General features: G+C 34.9%; 1 protein-coding gene across 1 annotated transcript; it reads left to right on the top strand.

Annotated features, from left to right (window-relative positions):
* The first annotated feature begins 3,473 nt into the window (after positions 1-3,473).
* MS3_00010846 (uncharacterized protein) lies at positions 3,474-24,255 on the top strand. Its single transcript, XM_051219254.1, has 8 exons — positions 3,474-3,739; positions 9,766-10,022; positions 12,876-13,028; positions 15,228-15,455; positions 18,166-18,541; positions 19,627-19,856; positions 21,795-21,911; positions 24,099-24,255. Exons 1-8 carry the CDS (start codon positions 3,481-3,483, stop codon positions 24,150-24,152), a joined length of 1,674 nt encoding a protein of 557 aa, XP_051068510.1. The 5' UTR covers positions 3,474-3,480; the 3' UTR covers positions 24,153-24,255.
* The last annotated feature ends 1,512 nt before the right edge of the window (positions 24,256-25,767 follow it).

The following is a 25,767-nucleotide window of genomic DNA, read 5'->3' as shown; positions in this document are numbered from 1 at the left end:
GACGACATAATATAGCATTGTTTTGGCAAACTTTTGATGTACTAATTCTTTACGAATCTTGCCCAATGTTACATGTTCAAGTTTTGAGAGTTCAATATTTTCTTGCTTCAATTAAGTGTAAACTGTTCTATATGAGAAAAGTAGATTTTCATTTAGTGTGACAGCTTTGTTCTCTGTGACAATTCAGGTGAACTGCATTTACTATGTATATTTTCACAGTCATCGTACGTAATCCCACCTCAGTTTGGTACTATGAAGCTTGAGCGAGACTGGGTATTGTTGTTGTTCTTATTTACAGTCTAAGTAGTAACATCGAGGAGTCACAGCTCTTCTGATATCCAAGAAAAAGCAGTAAGTCTGTTGATTCCACATAACACTGACGATCTCCTTAGATATAATAGATGTCTATCCATCTACAACATTGACAAGAGATCCAAATTTATCAGCTTCGATATCAATATATTCAACCACTACTTTGACGCGTACAGTATTCCCAACGATTTACCTATAATAATCAGTAACCTTAGTGTTACGTCCTTGATATTTCTACCCACTCTTGGTGCTGAGGATACTTATCTAATCCAGATTAAGACTTTGACGCGATAGGCTGACCGACCTAGCCTTGAGGCTAGTATGCATGATTTCGAAGTGGGGCAGAGAGAAGAAAACTATTCTGCCACCTGATTGGCTGACAAGCACGCGAACGAGAGAAGACAAGACAACTGGTACATTACTCGGTCTATCCCTGATATCCTGATTTCGTGATTTCAGATTAGTGTAAAAAGGTACATGAATAAATAGGTGACTAACCTGACCACAACGTACAACAATTAGGGAAAATACAATTATGTCCAAAGCCGAGAATTAGAGTAGAATACGAAGTACAAAATATTATGTTTAAATTACAATAGCTTCGGAACAGAAAAGCGCATGGCAATGAACCATACATCGAAAGAAAACTTATGTTCTGTAGAATACATTAGGGACAAAAATAAATGTCAGTGTTTTACAAGCTCTTCATAAAGTGGGATAACGTCCCGAAAAATGGCTTTCGTAGTTTCCCAGGGCTTCTTGTTTCCCTGTTCACATCACTTAGTAAGAAAAACCCCTGAATGCGACAAACTGTAGGATAACGTCATACAATCAGCATAATTGAAACAGACTATCGGCCTCGCTAGTAGTATCCGAATATGACCCAAGATAACAATGGAAGATAGATCTAACCTTCAGATGTGGAATAGTCGATGTTTTTGAGGTTAGTCCTATCCAGAGAACCACAGTGAAATCCGAAATGTGTAGCGTTTTATTGTGGTGTAAAGAATTCTAAGCCAAACGCGATGCAGGACATGCTGAACCACTAAGCGAGGACAATCCGATCAGGTGACAAGCCAACAGATAAAATACGCTTCCCCAAAATAAACTTGGTAGGGCGCCATTCTGATTAATTTCACTTTATTATTAGAAAAGAATTAAAGCTCTGAGGGAGTCAAAGTTTAGTGATGTCATCCACTGGAATATCGTAAAACAATGCGTAGATATCACTTTTATTTGGTGAGCAATCTGTTTCATTAAGTCGGTTTTTCTGTGATCTTCAAGGGGTGACTGAAACCACTCTATGTACAGTTTTCAGAGAACAGGACAGAGAAGATAAGGACTTCTACAAACCAGTAGCATTTAATCTTATATAATCAAAAGACAGATAGACAACTAAAATTAGTAGACTGATTTTAAAAAAAGGATCTCTTATTTTGCACACAAATTCCGAAAAAAAGATTTTTGTATCACAAATGTTCAACTAGGTTGTGATAGTTAGAATAAATTGCTGGTTCTAGAAAGGATAAGCGCACACATTACATCTAGACTTGGCCAAAATATTCAACACTGTGACACAAATATTTTTCATCAAGTATATCGATAATAGGCCTCACACTTCTTCACCTAAAGAACAACCTTCAAGACCATGTGTTCTGCACCTAAGATTACAGGTGTAATGTACATCTGAGATATTACGTTGAGTCATCTTAAATATTTTCACATCAATCAATGACTGTCAAAAAATTTCATGTCCTTAATCGTTCAGGAAACATAAGATCACAGAGTTCCATTAAACATGACATTGCTTCGAGGTCTCAAAAGATCAAATGTTACTGTGGGAATATTTTGAAATTCAAACTTCTGGAATATCTAACGATATTCTTGCTGAATCTAGGGAACGAACGGACATCTTTTTCCCAATGCGACTTTCAGCTCACTGGAATGCCGACGACGAGTGACACAGGATCTTATCTTACAGGAGATATGGACACTAGCGGTAACTGTCAGGGACATGCAGACAAAACAAATAACATGCTTTATTGGTTTCGAGGATAATTAGGTATGTTGACTCACTAAATCGTCTCCATAGTATTTAACATCAACATATACACACATCTTGAAATCCAACATACTGTCATGCCTGTTTTACTCAACTACCGAGACACGACAGGATGTGTTAGCTGTGTAGGCCCAATAAACTGTCTCTGATCCTTGACTTAATTAGCTGTACATAGGATAGGGAAACAAATAGCATGAAAATAGAACCATATAGCTGACACTGTTCATGCTAAGTCACAGAACAACAAAATGTGACTAGGCTATAGTATATAAACTGTTATGTTGTTCATGTTACACCGAAAAAGTAATCCTTCTTAAGTCTTACTCATGTCATTGACTAAGCGATTCTCGCAAAGTTGCATATCGAAGTACTATCACTTAGAACAGATCTTAGGCTCTCAGACTACAGGTCTTCTTTGTTTGAAATGACTTACCAGAACATGCAAACACGACATTCTCAGTAAGTGGTTTCAAAAAAGAGATGCTTAACCGTATTCCCAGTCATGTTTCATCTTGTCCTCTGGAACAGATTCTAAATACATGAAGGGGCAACATGATTTGCACGCATCCACACATAATTATTTAGTAACTGAATAACCACTAAGTGCTGATTGATGTTATATTCTGCTAATTTTCTTGCTGATAATTGAAGTCTATTTTACACGGCCCGAACAGTTCAGCAGTAAAGTCTCAGACCTTTGGGCTGAATGAAGCGGCATGCAAAACACAATAGTCGCTGCTACCAGCAATTTCACAGGCAGAGACTAACGCACTCACTTATAACAAAAGTATAGTGACCTAAAAATATTTCTTTCAGTTCTCTAAGACTTATATTACCAAGTGAATAGACTATCTAAGCTGAACAATGCCAAAGTTCTGAAACCGTTTCAGGACATTAAGGCGTGGGCGCAGTAGAACCAGTTGATTGATAATGACTCGTCACGAAGATATCGATAAATTAACAAACATCCGAAACTCTACAGAAAATACAAGCAGCGAGCTCAAAGAAATCAATACGTTTATACAAGCTTTCGACAAAGATATTGAATATTGGAATAGAAGGTATGGCTTTTGCTCAACATTTATTAACCATTTTCGGTTTTGGCTATGTGTTACCGCTTTGTGTTGTTGATCGTGCTTCACCTTCATACATTATTATGCATTAAGAGTGCTTCGGAACTATGGATGCGTTTTCGTCAAAATCCAAATTCTGTTCAGCCAATTGACTTCAAGTCTTCTGACAAGCTTTTCAGTTGGACAGACAATAAGAATACTTTCAAAAAATACAATAGAGGTTTTCCTAGAGGTATCTGGGGAACAGCTGCTTTCCCTGATATTTACAGAGGATCTTCTGACAATGACACAGGTGTAACTCATGTACTTTTGTTGTTGATTATTTTTATATAACATTTTCGTGTCCACATATTCGATTACTTGATCACATCAGAAAAAAGTTAGGTTATCTTCATCTGCTCACCAGTCATTTTATATGGAAGATGTTTTTCTTGGTTTTCTAAACTGAAGAAAACAAAAGATTTTACTTCGCTGCGACTATTAAAACGAATTTGTTTTAACATATTTAAATATATATATGCAACGATCCGTCCTAATAGAGGCCATAAATGTTGATTAGAGCTCCCAGACATAGAAGGTCCATCTACATTACCATACAAATTTAAAGTATCAAAATCAAAAGTACACAACCAAAGTTCAACATATCTTAGCAGATTGGTTTTCAATCCGAGATGGTAGTAAACTCCACTGCTGATGAACTTTGGTTGGACACTTGTACATGTCCTCAAGACACTTCTGGTGCTCCTTGGTAAGTCCGGAACCAGGTCTCGGAAATTATTCAGAATTCGATCAGCATCACTGATGCTGAGAAACCTTCTTATAATTAATTTCATCAATACATCGTTGATCTGGTCTTTACGATTTACGGACTTTTGAGAGCATAAATTAACGTCATTACATCCTATAAGAAATATATTAACGTATTCACTTCATATACATACCATTATCATCTAGAAGCCTTTGATTGCTGTAGTTAGTGGATGGTGTAACAGTTGAAGGATTCTCATTACAATTATTTTCTCTCTCGACTGCTATCAATTAAACATACACCACTGTTAAAGTGAGTTACCTTTGATTGTGCTTTCATTAGAAAACTGATTAAACGAAAGCAAGTTATGTTTTTTCATGAAAGCTGTTCGTATTTTATTCCACCGTCTGTTATAAGTCGATGTATGCAGCCAAGGACGCTTGTCAAGTTAATAGTGGCCCTACGTCTACAAGCTCTCTCAGTGACTTTAATTGAACTCATTGTATTGAGCTAACAAGGTAATTAGTTATAATGAACATGAAAAACAGAGAGCACGTCACTCACATGAATCACTTTAGTTATTTGTGATAACCACCAAGCATGTCGAAACATTTTAGCTAAACAAAAAACGAAGTCAGTATATATGCGTCTCAACCAAATCCCTGTGTCCGTATTTTGTTACTTGTGTTTCTGACAATTGTTTTTTTATTAAGCGGTACGTTATTTTGCTGACGTTTATGAAAACATAAGGACGGGATGCGGCACATTAAAATACCTTACTTTACGTATAATTGTCGACAAATATCCCCTAAATACATGACGTAAGGTGGAAAAATCGACATCTCCCCTAAATAACCGACGTGAAGGCGAAAAAGCGACATTTTTCCCTTTATTTACGCTTTCAAATTTTTATTTCCCTCTTTTTTGCCTTTATTTCCTCTTCATTGGTTGCTTGGGGTATTAGCAAAATCTAATATATATTAGTCTTTATATATATAATTTTGGGTAGTCACAAATGATCTTCATAAAAATTCATCGATAAAGCACAGTACAAATGCGATCTGTAGTAACAAAAGTTCTTTAAAAACTCTTTAGTTACAAATTAGGAAATTAAGTGATATATTTAGTTTGATTTACTGGTTTTTAAAACAACATTTGTCTGGGTTATTGAATCGTACGCTTTTTTGACGTAGTGTTCAGATTTAAATTTGTATTGTCACAAATAAATTTCCATGTGCAACGTCAGCAGTAATACTGATGAGATGACTGAAATAATTTCATCGTTAATCTTTGTAGAGCTGCATGGAATGTCCGTTTTTCTCTGAAACTTAAAAGTAAGAATTAAATATATTTTTCACTGGCCTTAATGACAAAATTACTGATCGGCGGTAACTGTAAAATCTGAGACTTTTATGCATATTCAAGATTATTATAACACAAGCAAACAGATGAAACCACCGCATTTCTTTGTTTAACACCAGAAATAGTTGGAGACTAGGTAGGCGTTTGTGCGTTTTACATTTCAGAGATTTCGATTTTCCATTTGCTTAACCAGTTTTGGCAGAACAAGTCAAAAACCCACTAAATCACTTCACTACACAAAAGACTACCGAAAATTATTTTGTCTGGGAAAATACCTATTGAAAGGGGTGGCACAAGAAAAGTGCTGTGAAATTCTTCCATGTTTAAAAATCAGAGAAACACAATTCCGAGAAGTGGTCTCTTTTTAGTAACTTTTTCGCCAAGTTGTACGACATTATAACATATTAATGTGATATATAAGTATTTATTCCATGAGGACATATGGACAATGGATTAGCAATATAATGTAATTCAGAGATTATAGTAACAAATTATGTAGTGTAAATAATAACAAGAGAAGATTGTCTGTGTGCAGATCAAAAGTCATGCATAAATAATAAGTTAACAAAGGATTATAATATGAATGGAATAAGATAGTTCAACTGTTTTCGTTACAATAATTAAAAGTAATAGGTGGCTTGGGTACAAATCACTGATATCAGAAACAATTATGAATAAAATTGCCGCGATTTTTGAAGTAATTAAATAGAAAGGAATATTTTTAAGTACGAAATAAAACAACAATATCAATAATAGTAAAATTTAAGCATATGATAAAGATCAAGATAAGACGTACTTCATAGTATATACAATTCTGACTTGTTTGCACTAACGACAAGGGCTTATTGTAATCTAAACAGATGGATACGAGAAAATCTGGGCATATTTAGACAACCTATCTAAAGAAACTCATAATCAGCCTGTGAGTCAGTGGAATGACTAAAGTGAACTAAGTATTCAATAGTGCAATTCCTAATCACTTTCCTCTTACCATAATAGAACCAAACAAGGATATATACTTGTGTCCGAGTTGAAAGTAAGAGCTAACTACGACCTGTTTACTTTGATCTACAAGTGCACGTAAGCTCGTAGGTGCACAGAGAGGCGGCCAGACGAGGAATATTGCCCTCTTGAATATAGAAAAATATTTCTACAAGTGAACGGCAGTCGTAGCTTTGCTGCGTAGAACATTTCTTTTATAATCCGCTGTTAACTTAGTAATATATGAACGCACACAATGTTTTACCACTATTATTCACATTTCTTAATAAAGTGTTACAATCTTTCTATTATATCATCGTGTTTATTAAGTTTTCATATGTCCTCACGCAATTAATGCCTAAAAGTTTACGCGCATATACACAGTCATACAGCATGGTAAAAAAAGATTATAAAAGAGAGATCCCTCTTCTGAGCTTCACGCTTTATTACTTAAGTGGTAATTACTTGTCTACTGAAGAAATTGCATCCCTAAAGCTATGCAGTAGCAAAAACCAAAGTTGTTCATACTGTGGTGTGTGCTACTTATATTGACATAAGTAGTAGATGATGTTAGTCGTGAACAGATGGTCTGGCAGCAGAGAGACAAGAGGATCGAACAGTAAAGAATGGAAACAGAATGCAATTTGTATCAAAATGCAAAAACAATGAAGTCTGAGTCATTGTGAGACAATTGATGGACATTTTGCAAATTGCGTATTAACTATTTCATTGTTGGATTTTACTAACAAGTCCTGTAATTTTGTGTTAAGTACATTCGATTGTCCCCACTCGTGTTCTGTCCACTACAATACCACCAGTAAACTTAGGTTTGAGGAAAAATTGAAATAAGCCAATATGAAATCACGAATTTCGTTATTAGTTTAGCTACTAGTTCAGATGTTTTTAAAAATACTGAAATTTAAGTGGTTGACACCTTATGCATTAATGTACATGTTTTGAAAGTAAACGTTAAACTGACAATTGTATATTTTTAAAACTGAAGAATGTAATTGTAAAGATTTCATTGCCTACTTAATATGCCTGCTGATGGTGTAGTTTAGAAAGAATAAAACGATTTAGCTTAGAAATTTCAACATGGAAAACGTATTTATCCCAGTTGAAATCGTTCTCATTATTACAGACATAAAGTTATTAAAATTCTGTCTGTTAATTCTTTGTCATGTCTGGTTCCGTTGTTAAAGTGTTCTATTTTCTAACAAATCTGATACTCATAATCTGTTATTTTAGATACTGTTAACTGAAGAAAAAAAGTACAGAACCACTCTATCCATAAGTCAAGTATTGCTATTATTTATTAGGTAGTAGGAGAAATAAACAACCACATGTGTTTTAAAGCCAAGACTTGATATTTCAATGAATATAATACCTAAGGGTAAAGGTGTAGTCGTAAACCATACTATTGTATTTTGAATAGTTGGGATCATAAGTCAATTGAAGTTAGACCATCATAGAAAATCTAGAAGAACTGGATGGCCATTTTGTCCTCAGCAGTGGGAATCCATGACCCCACCCTGCGGGATTCGAACCGAGAACCTTTGGTCTCACACGCTAGCGCTTTACCACTAGACCATTGACTTGGCTGGCATCCAACGGTGTTAATGTCTAACTTCAACTAATCCATGAAATTGAGCGACACATCCACCATCGTCATCAGTGCGTTATTATCTCACAACAGACTCGGTTGAACTCCATTGGTCACTGTTTCTCACTAGAACTCCAGGATATACACCTTGAAGGTAGTCACTGGTGAGCATATGTTGATCAGTATCAGAAATGGTTTTGTGGAGACCATAGTAATTTTAATAGTTGTCTACTTATTTCATTGATTAATATACTGACTAAAGTGGAATTTATACATACATTGAACGTCAGTTTAAAGTGAATAGACGCAAGACATTTTATTTAACTATAAGACTAATATTTCAACTATTTCATTGTGATAGCTAACTAACTTTTGTAACAAGAACTTATCGTATTCCACTCCTTATTGTCTAGTCACGCAAATCCGAATCAATCAAATGCATTGTAATGCCTGAAACGGATTCAAATCCATACGTGTAATGAAGAAATAAAATGAAAATGTTTTGGTCAAAGCGGAAAATCAAACATGAGAAGAGTAGTCTTGAAGAAGGATATTACAAAAAGGCAAAAATGTTGAATGGTGGAAAGATCTTAATTAGTAGAAAGTAAATAAATGATTAATTCAGTATCAGAAGTCATGGTCTATGGCACTTAAGTTCATCCGGCACAAATCATTAAAAGGCCAAACAGCGATGTTTACTCTTTCAGGAGATTTAGAGAAACAGTTGGTGACTTTATAAGCTTGAAAAACCCTTATTTTGTCAGCTCTATGCTTTATTCTAACCCTTTCCTATCATAGATATTATTATAAATTCGGATGTCTAGTTGTCAGCTGTGTAGGATGCATTTTGGAGTATCTCAGCCAAAAAGGGTTTACACCCACGTCTGATTTTTTATCCGTGACCCAAATTAATATGTAAGACGTATACTCAGTGTTCTCATGACTAATGACTTAGCGGTTCTGGTTTGCACAGTATTGAGTCACAATTTTATGAAAGTCTAATTGATAATTCGATATTGTTTATAGTTAGATTTTTTAAACAACTCACCATAGCAACTAAAGGTTCAGTATATTTTCATTGTTTTTGTGTTCATGATCAGACGGACAAAACCTTATGAAAAGAGTAAAATTCACTTGATGTTGTTTACTTGTATCTTCCCATTGTTATTTAGGACTGCAATTGATCAGTCTCTTATTGGCATTTGTTCAATTTTTGCGGATATTGCATCAAGTCACAAGCTTTTTAAGCAAAGATAGATAGTGTCTAGCAGCAGTATCCAGGACGCGCGATGGCTTTAAAGCTAACTGTACTGGGTTCGAGTTCGGGAGTATGTATCAACACTGAGATGCAGGTACATACAAGTGGTGCGTCCTAGATCCCATTGATAGCCACTATTCATCTTTGCTTAGAACGCTTGTGAATTAAGGCAGTATCGAGGCAATACGTACAGTATGAGACTGATCAATCACAGTCCTAAATAACAATGTGAAGATACAAGTAAAACAACACCAAATGAATTTATTCTTTCAACTTTACTAAATAATCTGAAATTTTTATGAAAGAGTTACTGTAACCTTAGTAAATTGAAACTTACTTTAATCATTTTACTCTTTGTTTCTAAAGGATATTCATTCTGGTCAAAATATGATTCAATTGTATTCAATAGGAGTTTACGATTAAAAGATTCATTTAATCATTTTAGAAATCAAATCTATTCAGATTCATGTATTGAGGACAATTTGAAAAAATGGAAATGTTGTGAACAACCTAATCATCTAAGTTGTTCTATATTACCATCGAAAACAAAAGCTATTGAAACTATGCTAAGTGATCCGCAAACTGATATTAGTTTAGTATTTGCTTATCTATGGTGTACAAAAGTGAGTTTCATCTAAACCTTCCCCCCTCCCCACCCTTAGACAAACGTTTTATAAGCCATAAATTATTAGTCACTATCTATATAATTATTTGGTATTTGAAAGTAAAGCTTAGTTTACTACTTAAATATGGCCTATTATCTATGATTTTATGAAAATAGCAATAAACAAAATAAGCTTCTGGATCAGTCCTTAATTTTTAGACAACTGAGTATTCAGTCGTCTACATATCAAACTTCAACCAATTTGTGATTCTAGACGATAATCTTCACAATCCACGATTCTTAATGTTTATATATATTTATTACAAGTGCACCTCATCATAAAGTGAACATCAGTATACAAGCCTGTTAATCGACGACTAACTGGCGAAGTTCAAGAATAACAAATCCATTCCAAGTAAACATTAAATCATCTTAATGTTTTCAGAAATTTTGATATGAGTTCTCTATTCCTATTTCCAGTGAAAAGAACAAAATATCCTAACAAATTTACCGACAACTTACTTATCAATGTCTTTTCAATAATCTCACATAGTTAGCTGACAACACTAATCAAATGATGTACTTAGCCAGTGTCGTTTGCATGATATTTTGGTGGCTGTTGTCAAAATTTCCAAGTGTGCTGACGTTAGTGTCCTACATAGCTTTATCTTTTGGTCCTCTATAACGTGTTGGTATTTGTATATCCTGTAATGCGCATTCGTTATTATTAGGTGTACCATTTTTCTTACACTTTACTCAGCTATTCTTCATCTCAATCGGCAGATAATTGGAGGTCTGTATCTTACACTTGTTAGTAGAACAGGCTGACGAAGATACTCGTGAGGAAAATACAATTGTAGTAGTGTAGTACGCTTCTCGATGTATTCAGCATACAGTTTAAAAGTTGTAATCTAGTTAACCATAAATAAGCACATGTTAAGACAATTTTTGGTAAAAAGGGAAAAACTTATTTTGACGAGTTCTACTGTATGGGGCGGAAACCTGGAGAACTATGAAAGTCATCATCCAGAACATACAGGTGTTTATTAACAGTTGTCTACGCAAAATACTTTGGATTCGTTGGCCGGACACTATTAGCAACAACCAACTGTGGGAAAGAACAAACCAGATCCCATCGGAGGAAGAAATTAGGAAGAAGCGCTGGAAGTGGATAGGACACACATTGAGGAAAGCACCCAACTGCGTCACAAGACAAGCCCTCACATGGAATTCTCAAGGCCAAAGGAATAGAGAAAGACCAGAGAACACATTACGCCAGGAAATAGAGATAGACATGAGAAAAATGAACAAGAATCGGAATTAGAAAGGAAGGCCCAGGACAGAGTGGGTTGAAGAATACTGGTCGGCGGCCTATGCTCCATTCGGAGTAACAGGCGTAAGTAAGTAAGTAAGTAAGTAAATATTTTGACGAGACAAACTAAAGAGAAGAATTGTGAAAATATGTGTCAGTAAAACAATAATGAGGCCAATAATAGAAATTAACTATTTTACTCAAGAAACAATTGAATATAAGCTATGTCACAATGTGTCCTACAAACTGTTTAATTATTTCATACCAAAAGTGTAGCCTAATAAGAGCCATTATTTCCGTCATTTCGATATGGATGTCTCATTTTGTATTTTAGTACCAAAACAGCATCCCAAGTAAAGAAATAGCTTGATTTTAACTTGATGGAAGCTATTTGTAGACCAGAGAATTCATCTAAAGACACAAATCAACTAATTTTGGATAATCTTCATCTAAAATAATGTAAATGTCTTAGATTCATAAACAATGAATTAAGACGACGGTTTTCCAACAGAAGAACTATTTCTTCATAATCTAGTGATGAGTACATTTATTGATTACATGTATCTTTAATCTTTATGTCATTATCATTACAAAACAAAACTACACATTATTACCTTGATATTTTAGTTTCAGAACTGAATTGGGTAAATATTGCAATTGTGAGTATATTCAATATGATATGGTATGTTCTGCAGACATACTATCATGCCTCATGAACTACTGATGAATACTTTAAAAACTAACCAATCAATATTTAAGAACAAACTCTTCTACTTCCTAAAGTTCTAGTTAACCACAAAAATAAAAAAAAGATAATAATATATACATATATTATGACAATGATTACAAGGTGGCTAAGGAATCCATGAATCATTATTTGTGAGTGTTATATCTAGAACTTAGATTGTTAATATAAAACGTATAACTTGAGCACTTGAACGCTAGAACCCTCCGAACTCGTAAATGAGAAGACAAACAGCGTTAATAATGGTACAAAACTGTCAGGTATTTATAGTTTATAGTAAAAACGAAATCATTATTATAGTTATCCAATCCTCACACACGAGGTTATTAGCATCTATCCAATAGGGAAGCTACACGTAGTGATTTTGGAATATTCTTCCAAAAACATAGATGATTGGATGAAATATCTTTGCCTCTTTCTGAGCTTCTTAGAGTTTCCTCGAGTTCACCCGTGGACCATCCTTACAGTGAGCAATTATAGTTTAAAAAATATAACTAACGAGCTAACATACTACTCAATAAATGGATAAGGGTGTTGAAATCAGTAAAATGTAAAACGATACATAAAAAATGATTGACAGGATGAAATAATTAAATATATAAAATACATCAACCATTTCTTTTCCATATTTCTAAGCTTATTTCACTGATCACTAATGAGAATATAAAATCACTTGGGCACAAAAAGTTTGTAAACTTATGTTCAAGTATCTGGAAACGTGAATAGTCTCATTTAACCATATGAATTAGGTGGTAAAAACCTAATCTACATAACTTGTATTTGTAACATGATTATTACTATGATTCTTTTTGTAGGTATGGGCAAATTTTCACACATTTAATGCTACACAACAAAGAGATTTTCTCGAGGATATAGAAACAGGCTGTCCAAATCCATGTTTTGGAAATCCATGTAAAAATACTCAAGGTGTAAAGAATCATATTTGTCAAGTTACAGGAACTTTTGAGGTATTCATGAATTATTTATGTACATTATCAAAAAATGCGATAAAAGAATCAATTTTGGCTAGAAGACATTAGATTTTCAGCAAATATAGGAGTAATTATAAAAATTATAGTGAAAGAATTGGCGACCGTGTAAATTATTGATACGTTGCTGGGAGAAGAACTGAAGTCTGTTAAATAAGCATATTCTCTTTAACAAGGTAATAGGCAACTGTTCAATGCTTCGAATTTCCATCATCCAGCGCTGCAGCTGAACTCCTAAAAAACTGAGTTGTTCATCCTAACTAATTACTGGTACGGCCGAGAGTGGGGAGACTCAGCTCTCCCTGTCGAAATGCTCTCATATGGCCACGCGTATATAGCCTCTACCAGGGAAGTCCTACTCACTGCCTTCTCGTGTCAGGGGTGTTGTCTACGAAAATGAGAGGACAAAAAGCGAATGTCCAGCGCTTTAACCGGGTTGGTGGACATGGAGAGTCCACCTAGGAGAGTTGGAAAACCCTGATTTTAAACCAATGGTGCACATGGGCTCCAGTATCCTGAAGGAACAAATGGCGTATGAACCAATCGTTGGTCACCGGCTATCACGTGACTGCATCTCCTTACGTTGCTCCATCGCCTTGTGGATCAGACCTTCAGGTCGAAGGCTCCGGGTGTGGCTCCCTAGGAAAACTACCTGCTTCTGTTTGGGCACCCGGGAGGCAGTATCACAGCCTTCACATATATCAAATGAGATCTGTGTGGCGCATATGTATCTGGTGCCTCCTTGTACCAATATCTATGTGTTAAAATAAAATAAATTACTGGACAATGGTAGCCAGTTTCAATTTATTTAATATTAATAGTAACTCAGATGAGAAACGTGTCCTAAAAATCGACAAGTAAATTGTGAATGAGCACTTCTGAGGAGTCCCATACTAGGACGAAACGGCTATCCAGTGCTTTCAGATTTCCAATGGTGGTCTAGCTTAAATCGACTTATGAATTCAACCACTAAAATCATAAAAGGCTAAGAATTTTTCTCAGTAAGAATAAATCATTATTTATAAGTAAATATATGAATGAAGCTGGTAAGAATAGTTTATAGGACAAGTTAAATGTCATAAGCCGTTTATCAGTCGATAAAAACTTACCTATAAATGTAAATATGAGGTTAATTTATCACTGTGGCAGTGATGTGATGTACTTTAATTTGCTAATCAGGATTTTATATTACTCAGTCTATTGTATAAAGTAGAAGTACGTTTAAATAATCAGCCATATAGTGCTATGTAGAGTTGAAGGTCTCATATGAAACTGAAGGTTCGCCATTGATATTGTGGATGGTTCGGTATTACTTTGGCAAGTTTTGATGAGAATTCATACGCAAAATTTGTTTACTGGTTAACCGATTTCATTCATACTGATGGTTGCTTTTCAGAATTCTCAAAGGCCATTGTCGTTGGGACATTGTAAGACATGTCGCTATTGCTAACATTAATGAGTTTGACTGTCGGGTTAACGGAATACGTCAACTTTGGCCTGTTCGTGTTGTGCATAATTGATTCACGCGATCATTGATCGAAATAATTAGACATGTGATGTGAATGTGTATATGAATGATGCGAATGGTCCACCAGGGTGCTTGGTACCTGTGTGGTTGCACCACAGGATTGAGCTGTACTATTCAGATTGTAGCGTTGAAGCTCATATAGTGTTTGGTTTTACTGTGAAGCGGGATTGAGCCGTACTATTTGGGTGATAAATTTTAAGCCTGGGTGGTATCTGGCTTTCCTGCCGTACTGCTTGGGTTAAGCCTGGACGGTGTCTGGCTCTCCTGTTAAGCGGGATTGAGCTGTACTGTTAGGGTTGTCACGTGAAAGTTTGGATGGTGTCCGGTTCTCCTGAAAACCAATGTAAAATTACCCTGGCCAACAAGGGTATATTATATAACTATGAATAAACTGTTTGATTCTGCCAGTAGTCATATGCTTGCTCGTCTCAGACGTTTAATTAGTAATCTGAAATATTCTTCACAAGTCAAGTAGAATTATTGAGTGATATTTAATTAAATATCAATCTGTTTTGAGTTCAGTTAAACTGAATATGATGTCATAGAAACCGATAGTAAAGATAGATAGATAGATAGATACCAACTGGTAATAGTTTCTTATGTTATCATTTGATTTTGTATTACATTGAATCATTTACAAATTTTTAAAGAATGAATATCAATGTCATTGTAAAGAAGAAATGATTTGGGATAAAAATTTAAGAATATGTCTCCCAATAAATCCATGTGATAGAAAAAGATTTCAAGTGTGTATACCTGAAAATACCCTTCAATGTATTGCTTATAATAGTTCTGAATATGAATGTATTTGTAAATCAGAATATATGGGAATTGATTGTTCATTACCACGTGATGCATGTTATGAACGAGTAGATAAAGTATGTTCAATAGTGTATTTGTTTTGTTTATTTTTCTTGACTATTATTTATCCAAAAACAGTAACTTATATAAATGAAAAAAGACCTTGTTGTATTTGTCTTTGGATTATTGGCTTACCTCACTGATGCTGTTTATTAACTCATCTGCTACGAAAACCGTCTGTTGAGTGAAACTGACAAGATATCAAAGAGGGATTGATTTGATATCTGATAGCTCATTTCATAGTTCGACAAAATTCAGTCATTAAAACGATCAAGGAAACTTGAAATAGAAGATTCTGCAACAATTTGAAAGATTCTCCCAGTTTCCCACATTGTACGAACACACCATGTACCTAAATTAATGGTTGATCTAATTTTCAGAAGGGGCATTAGCCTTGTGACTTTCGAAGAGACTTGGCTTTCACCATGAGGTGTCATAACTCTTCTAAATGACGACCTTCTAACTCTCAGAGCGGAGTTTAAATGGTTTGAATTATTTTTTATGGTTAGCATTTCTTTAACGAGTTATTTTTCTACAGGATAGGGTTGCTAACCCAATGTCCAACCCTCCTTTATCCGGGCTTGTGACCGGCAGCAGATCTGGAGGGACTTCAGAAGGGGTTGAAATATAAGATTACCTGTGTTCATATTCATTTATCACTTATTCACTACAAACGAATTAGGAAAACATAATATTTCATAAAGTAAAAGACATGCTTAATCTGACATTATGTACATAACTTGATATTTGTTCCATCTTTCTTTTATGAGCTACCAGTGTATAAAAAAATAAATAAATGAAATGAAACTAGTGTATATTACCACAAGTAAATGGATTGATATTTAAATGATTACCTTTCTTTAATTTTTTTTTACTGAATATCCTTAACTCTAGTAGACAACAAATAATGATCTTTTAATGGATCCAATTTTTAACCTATGAAATATCAATTTTAACAGTTAAGATCATGAGTCATTTGAAGCTAGACCATCATCAAAAACCTGGAAGCACTGGACTACCGTTTCATTCTACTGTGAGACTCCTCAGCAATGCGCACGCACGATCCCTCCTCGCGAGATTTGAACCGAAGGGTCTAGCTTCGACTGACGTAAGATCTTAACTATTAAAATTACTATAATATCCACAAACCCTTTCTGATATGGAATATCAGATTGAGATTTAATTGAAAAATGAAGATCTTGATGGTAAATTTTGTTCTTAATTTTCAAAGGTGGACTTTTTTTTAGAGAGGCTTCCTTTTAAATTTTTTTCTGTACCTGTATGTGCGTGAACTTACAGATTAAAACATTTGATAACACATTCTGAATAATATCTATAGTAATATATACTACCTCTCTGTCTGAGTATTGTATCAGTAGGGTTGTAGTGACCTACTTTTATCAAGAGAACGCGATGGGTTTAATGGAAACAACCATTATTGTAACCAATTGTACCTGTGCTCGTTTGTTTAACTGTGCTAAAGACAGCCATGTTACTGCTCTTTTATCCTTCCACTGATTGTGACCTTGCACAAATTCGGTTACGCTCGGTAACCACGCTTGTACTCCTTTGGCACGATCTCGGTATCCTTTGATACCACGAGATCGCCAACAAATACATCTCGACTACAGCCATCAACTGCCTTCTGATATTTGGCTTACGGAGGATTTTATCGGTTATCTGGCACGTAGTCTTCTTGTATTGGTGTTTATAGTCAACCGCTACAGGGTCTTGACTAATGATCCTCAAAAGACGATTATGTTTGGCGTTGAAACTTACTAAGATACAATGAAAAATCATGAAACTATGGGTTTTCTTTTCATATGAAGATAAAAATATAATAATAATTCTATTTTAGTTACTACACTTAATATACAGTTATATTATGTGATTATCTGCAATAAATTGTATTTATTAACACATCCATTAATGACTATTCATTCAACAATCATTTAATACTTATGAATCAATCAGGATACATTTTGACCTTTCTGTACTGGTAATGTAGTAGAATATATTTACTGCTTGTTATGATCATACTGTTTGTTTTATCATCAAATGAACAGCATTATTACAGTAGTTAATGGTTACCTAAATTTTATTTCAATACATTTAGAATGTTTTTTAAATTAAAAATTCAATGGATTTGTTTATTATTCAAATGCGTTGGTACGGTAGAGAGTGGAGAGATTCAGCTCTCTCTTTCTTTCTTTCTCTCTCGAATTGTTCGTATACAGACACCATCAGAAAAGTCCTACTCATTGCATTTTCGAAGCGGGGGTGTTGCTTACTAAAATGAGGGGACGAAAAGAGAATGCCTGATGCTTTAACAGGGTTGGTGGATCTAGAAGAATTACTTAGGGGAGTTGGAAAACCTTGATTCCAAACTGATGGTGTACATGGGCTTCAGTATCTTGAGAGAACAAATGGAGTATGAACCTATTGTTAGTCACTGGCTACCATGAGACTGTATCTTTTAACGTTGCTCCACTGCCTTGTGGATTAGACCTCTAGGTCAAAGTCTTGAGAAGTGGCCCTCTAAGAAAATCATCTTCGGTTTGAGCGCCCTAGCAATGTCTCAGCCCTCACACAAACCATCCAATTTGTGTGGTGCCTCGTTATACCAATGTTTATGTGTTTTAATAAGTAAACTGATTAATTATTAAATACTACATATAATTTTGATCTGGTGAAATACTTTTCTTTCGATTTTTAATATTATTTTAGTCACAGTCCAACGGAAATTTGAACTGTCAAATTAATCTAGGAAATATATGTCAACCTATTTTAGGAACAGATTGTTATCAATGTATATGTTTAGAAAGCTATCAACCTTTATTGTATACTTCTGAACCAAATTGTTTTGGAAGAATCAATCCTTGCCACACAATACATCTAACTGATCTACTGATAGATTCAAGTTCAAATGATGAAAAGAAAAAATTCCAAATAGTTTCAAATAAAAACCAATATATCCACCCTAGTACTGTTATATATTGGGGTTTAACTTGTCTTAATGGTGGTCAGTGTGTTGCTTCAGAAGATTTCACACATGCTGCTTGTGTTTGTCCCACTGCTCCAGACAGTTCATTATTATATACTGGTTAGTTAGTTCAAATGTGGATTGTGTACATTTAATGTTCGTAGTTTTAGAAGTTCGAGTGTAGAAAATATTTAACAGTGGATAAACCTAGATCAAGAGTGGAATTAGTCATTAAAATACTTTGCTCTCGGATTCTTTATGACACTCCTAACCATATCAGTCATTATTCTTATTGTTGATAAATAATTTGAATAACACTGAGAGCTAAAAGAAACGGAAACTGTTACTGTTTTGTATCAGAAAAGTGTGTGATCTTAAAGTGAGTAACTGAACAATGCGAATTTAGATGCTTGGATCTCTGTTGCAACAGTGAATTCGGAAAATCCTTTATCCATGCTCTGAAAGACTTGAACTGATGATTTTATTCCTGCTTCCTCTAGTTTTTAAGTAATATTTTCGTTGGACAAGTCAAAAGCAATACTATTGTAAAAGAAGACAATGGGCAGGATGAATGTAAATTTATTGTGAGAAGTTAAAAAGCATCCACATAATGCATATACATAGCCGTCAATCCTCCATTTTCATCTTTCGGTGTTTTCTACCATCTGAATTGTCTTCTTGTCTGGTCTCCAAGTGTTCTGAAAACGTAGTGCCTTCGATGCACTAAAACTCTTAACCTGTTCGGTTATTAATCAAGCATATACTAACTGAGTTTAAGGAAATGTCAAATACTACAGAGATTTGAACACCTTTCTCACCCTAGTTTGAAAATCTTCACTAAGATTAGTGAAATAGTGAACCGATCACCAGATCGATTCTGAATTATTGCCGCCAAGCTTTTTATCAATTTGTGAATTTTCTCAGATAAAAAGACTTGTTGCATCACAGTATGTAGATATTTTTTTGAGTAACAACCATTATCTGAGATATGAAAGTGTTCAAGTTACACGAATCTAACCGGTCCATACTGTTGACTGAGCTATTCATTATTTAAACAAACAGTAAAGTAAATGATGAAACGTATTTCTATTTGAATCACTTTATGCTTGATCATTGATAAAAATGTGTAATATAGTGAATTTTGTCTTGATATGATTCAGCATGAGATCTGATTAAAAGTTCATCTCACATATTACAATTTCAAGGATTGAACTGTGAATATTCCATTGGAATTTGGTCATCTTGGACACTACCTTCACCGTGCTTTCCAGAAGATTGTGGTTTGTCACGTTATCGTTGGAGAAGGAGACAATGTTTAAACAATACCATCGATGATAATATGATTTTCCATTCTTCCGATTCGTCAGCTAAATTAAATGACATTGATACCTTAAAAAGAAGAATGCCACTTCCTTGTCCAGGAGCTTCAGAAGAAGTAAGTTACACACTAGTTCGACTAAAAACACTTACAAATACATATTACTTAATTACGCCTGTTACCCCTCGTAGAGGGGTATAAACCGCTCACCAGCATTCTCCATCCAACTCCGTCCGGGGCATTTCTTTCCAGTTGTTTCCAGTTGCTACTCATCCTCTTGATTTCTGCTTCCAATTCCCGACGTAGTGTATTCCCCAGAATTCTTCTCTGTTTACCTCCGGGATCCCAAGTTAGCGCTTGCCTCGTGATGCAAACCTTTATAGTCTGTTTTATATTATTTTATAAAGACAAAGACGAAAAATCAACCTAACAAGAATTGTTGAATAGAACTTAATACATTTTTTCTAGGACGTTCACGGTCATTAAAAAAACTTTTCGTATTTGCTAGTGATTAAAAGTTTGATAATTCATCAGGCTGTTACTGTATTCAGGAATCCTAGCGAAATGCCATGACCAGTGGGTCTCAGTTATGTTGAATGTGAGGCACTCACACATCAGTGGCATTGGAAGGTAGTGTTGTATTAATAGGCATATATTAACTTTAAGAGCTAAAGTCATTGAATACCATCTCATTGGTTTAAAAGTTAAAGTCCCCCCATGAAACGTGAGGAATCTGGATTCATTTCCAGGTGGAATATGGGATGCGAACTACTGGGTAGTTTCATACTAAGTCTAAAAATATGTTGAAAACTTTCTCTTTTTCAATGGTTTGCCAACAAATGTAATTTTTTGAGCTAAACCGTAAAATTTTAATCTCACTGGTAACCTGTATGGAGATGAATTCTTCCAAGCTTGCAAGAGTGAACTGTGACCTACGGAGTATAACAAGTTGGAAGTTTAAACAGTAACTCATTATTGAGGATCATGCTGTATCGCAAGAGATCTGGAGCTCCAAAAATCAGCCATTGTATTTCTACCTAATTCCTGAATAATATTATACTTCCCGACTGAACTGAAAATTCTTGGTTCTATCTTGTATGGGATCGTAGACGAATGTTACGGGAAAATTTTGAACTAGTGAGGAAAATATACCCATTTGTGTCGCATCTTAAAAGAATCATTGACCTGTAAATAACACTTACTAATACGTATATGATAAGTTTCGGAATTGTATTTTAGGTTAAAACCTTGAGATATAAAGAGAGATGGATGAATGCAAGCAGTAAAATTCAACACGTGCGTCTCTTCCTATTTGGGACTCGTCAGCCGGATGTACTTGCATCCCAAAGTTCATTTTAACTCCGGGACCCAAACCCAGTACCGTTCGCTTCAAACACCTTCACGTTATCCACTTAGCTACCGAATCCTGATAGCTACTTGCTTGTGCAATGGGGTAAAGTTTAAATTCACTTGGTGTTGTTTGCTTGTATCTTCTCATTGTTGTTTGGGAATGCAATTGATCAATCTCTTATTGGGGTATGTGCATCCTGTTCTGATTGCCTCGATATTGCCTTAAATCACAAGATTTTATGTAAGGATGTATGGTGGCTGGTAGCGGTATCCAGGACGCGCGATGGCGTTTGAGGCGAACGGTACTGGGTTTGAGTCCCGGAGTGAACACCAACTCTGGAATGCAAATACATCCAGCTGACGCGTTCTAAATGAGACGAAACGCATGTCCTAGGTTCCACTACTAGTCACTACCCATCTTTGCTTATTACGCTCGTGAATTAAGACAATATTGAGGCAATACGCACAGTATGCACATATGCCGATAGGAGACTGATTGATTGCAGTCCTAAACCACTGGGAACATACAAATAAACAACTTGAGCTTGAGATACAAAGTATGAAATAAGATTATTGCTGCTTTACATTTCAAAAAACGATGTGACTTTTTAAAACTGGATATCTTTTTGAAGTGATATTTTGCAATACATCCAATCTTCTCTGTATCTTTATTATCTTATTTGATTGCATCTTACTTCACGACAGATTTTGCCATGTCCCCCGCTAGAGCCATGTATTAAATCACATTTCTCAGGTTTTATGGTGGAAAACAAATTCAGTTATGAAACATTATATTATTTCACATATACTACAATTTTTATCGTAAGTTTTTCATCAAAATGTTGACGTTTATAAAGTTAACTGATCCCTAGTATACCATTTATTTACAATTAATATCTCATTAATGTGACTGAAAACTTTTATATCCTTCTGTAATCGACAAAAAGCAATGTTTTACTGCATAAATTAAGTATTAGACGCCGTTTCGTATTATTGTGGGACCACTCAACAGTGAGAACCCTCGATCCCGCTCGCGGAGTTTGAACTCACGGCCTCCAATCTCGCACGCGAACGCTTAACCTACTGGACCACTGAGCCGTCATCCAATGGTGTTAATGTCTAACCATAACCAACCCACGAAGTTGCGCAACCATCTTCCATTGTACTGAGGTAGACACCTGTTTCTACCCGACACGGATTAGATCCACTGGTCAATATTCAGTATTCTAGTAAACGAGAACACAAATGGAGACAGTTTAATGTATTTAATTACAAAATCACAGAACGATTCAGTAATATCTGAGAACCATTGCTGCAAATATTTCATTTGCAAAATATGAATCAACTTCACTGTTCCTTCATTTTCACAGCAATTATTTCCCGTTCTCATTCTCTTCGATCTTCTTGACCTTGTGCCGCCAGACACTATACTTTCGATTAGTGCTACATACTACTTATTTCTGACAACATCTGTAGTACACATCACATTATAATAACTGTCATAATCAGTAAAGGATATATTGTAACCAAAATCTGTTTGAATTAAGAGTGCATTCACTTCAGAGTGTTAAAGAATTAAGTCACTGCTTGTTTTGTAACTTCTGTTTAAATTTTATTGCAGTTCTACGGCTCTTCATATATTATTTAAAAATTTAGTCATTTGTAAATGTGATGAGAACGGACAATAATTGTGCTGAGAATATACTATTTATTCCGTCTCCGTGAAGCAAATTTGTATGATCATGTTAATGTTCAGTGTGTTAGTATTATTGATGTTGTAATCTCAGGTCTTATGTGAACCAGCGTAATTGATATAGAGCGGTTTTATGGATGATTTTGTGTTAAAAAGATTCAGTTTACCGATTTCATTGTAGGAATCTTGAGATATGTTCTAAACTAAGAAAATCAACCTGATCAGTGTTCTCTGTTTTCCAACTGCTCTTCAGTCTATTTCAATCTGTGATATAAATGACTATAGAAATATACTTAGTTTCCACAACTTACATATATGGTTGCCTAGAAACATTACGTATAAGCAAAATCATCATAGATTCGTGATATCCCAACTAGTAGAGATTGAAATTTCTTACATTTTGTGACTTAGTGTGATCCACTTTATTAAAGCAAATAAACAAATAACCGAATTAAAATGACACAATTTTAATAACTTAGAGGGATAGAGCTATCCATAAGATATGACTAACATTCAACAGAATATACTCAATTTGTTTGATTTTTTGAAGTCTGACAATAATAATGATACTTATGAATATAATTCATGTTTTAATGACAATGTTCAGAGTAAATGATTGTTTCCAGTAAAAAGCGTTTCTCATCTTTATGATTTATTATAATTACTATTTATTTGAAGACATAAATATTAGTACAAAGAAGCGCAAGATATATATACGCTACACAAGTCACTCGATTTGTATGTGGACTATGATACTGCACGGGTGCCCGGACCCAAACAGGTGGTTTTCTTAGGGAGCCGAACACGGAACCTTCTACCTAAAGGTCTAATCCACAAGGCAGTGGATTAACGTTGGGGGATGCAGTGCCATGGTAACCGGTGACCGATAATTGGTTCATACACTATTTGTTACTTCAGGGTCCTGGAGCCCGTTCTCACTATTGGTTGGAAATGGGGGTTTTCCAACTCCCATAGGTGGATCTTCCATATCTGCTAACCCGGTTAAAGCGATGGATTTTCGCTTTTGATCTCAATTCTGTAAACAATGGTCATGCCGCGAGAAGGCATTGAGTAGGACTTCCCTGACAAAGACTGTGTACACGTGGTCATGTGAAAGCATTTCAAGAGAGAGAAAGAGAGAGGGTGAGAAAGAGCTGACTTTCCTCACTCTCTGTCATATCAGGGTCTATTAATAAAATAGAAAACATATTTTGTTTAGATGAAGAAAGTTTATTTAACTGAAAAACGTAAAAAATATGTTTATTATAAAACATTGAATGTCAATGTTATTATTATACATTTCTTTACAATAACAGGTAATATTTAGTTGTTTAATATGGTATGTTTACAGTCCACCAAGTGTCAGATAATTAAAAGTGAAAAATATTCTTGATGTTCTATACGTTATTATCGACAAACATTCTGTGTTATGTTATTGCATTGAGGAATACAGTACAAATACGTTTGTCAATACATCTGTTGTTGTTTATTTCATATAAGTTTAGATGAACATAAGAAATCTGAAAAGAAACATTACTTGTTTCATTTTCTACGAGATGCGGTTGTCGACTCCATGCCCAACCATTCTCGTTTACCGGGCTTGGGACCAGCGGTAACTCTGGAAGTTCTACGGGCGTAGTTACTGACCACGATTGGTATCAGGTATATAGTAATCTTGTAACAAGATGATGAGTTGATGAAACTGGTATTTGCGTTTAAATAGACGGTGATTTGTAGACTGAAAAAGTGAATTTGGAAGAATAATGACCATATGGCGGGGGTAAAGATATTATAACTAAAATAATTAAGAGAATTAAAATAAGAGAAAAAGACATTAAGATAATAAGTAAAATGAACGGATTGATAAATAAGACAATAACGGATGTAACGCAAAAGGAGAGAACTGATTAATATACTTGGTGTTTCTCGTCATACAGTTATCAGTTATTTTAGGTGCTTCAGAACAGTGTGTGAAAATGTACTTATACTATGTCATAGCGTTTTGACAGGTGCCTTGATCAAGACGGTTGGGAGTTTCATAAGTTATTAAACAATAGTGTGATACCTTAGGATCTCGTCTGAATCTCTGGAGTGCAATGAAAGTGCCTATGAAGCAGTACACTATTTATCTTTCAAAAAATTAGTTTTTTTAGTTACTACTAGTAGTCGAAGAAATAGGGTGGACACAATTTGGGTGGTTAAGGGTTGATATTGTCAAGACATTACAGCTCAAATATTTACTAGCTTCCTTATTTTTCTTAGACGTTATCCTATATTAAATTTTTAGAGGTTTGTATGTTCAAAATTAGGACCTCGCGCCACAACTGTTTTGTAATACGATCTGAATGAGACCTTATACAACCAATGAACCGGCTTTTTCTACATATAGAACAAGGGATGTGTCTATATGGTAACGGAAACATTTTCATAATCCCAAAACAAGCATAAAAATAGAGCACCAATCAATAACTAGATTCAGAACTATCAGTCAATGTTCCATGTCTTATATGTATTACAATTCGGTATACAATAAAGAATTATTGCTTGACAGAGGATTGTTAACAAGAAATTTTAAAGCAATGGGAAAGAGGGTAGTTGGAAGCATTATAAAAGTTCACTTTATGAAGAAATGATGAGAAATTTCCAGGATTATAACCTTATAAATGACAAAAGCATTATATACTGAAATACCAGGTAGACGAGTACTAAACAGTCTCAATAACATAAGTTTAGAGAAGGGTGAAAAGTTCAAAGATACCACAAGTATTTGATGTTTGCCAACGCTTTAACCAGTAGTGTGCCAATTCAGTAAAATCGAAAGTCAAAAACAATGAGGTTCGGAGATATATTTGAGAGGCTATCGATATATCAAGAAGATGTCAATATAAGCTGGCTAGAGGTTGTAGGAGATGTGAAGCACGGAGTATCCACTCGTGATCTGGAGCGGACGCATGACCGAGCACCTACAGTCAGATGAGTCCATTA

Source organism: Schistosoma haematobium, chromosome 2 (genome assembly GCF_000699445.3).
Source record: "Schistosoma haematobium chromosome 2, whole genome shotgun sequence".
Classification (NCBI taxonomy): domain Eukaryota; kingdom Metazoa; phylum Platyhelminthes; class Trematoda; order Strigeidida; family Schistosomatidae; genus Schistosoma; species Schistosoma haematobium.
The sequence above is the reverse complement of the archived record's forward strand: the minus strand, read 5'-3'. Positions and strand labels throughout refer to the sequence as shown.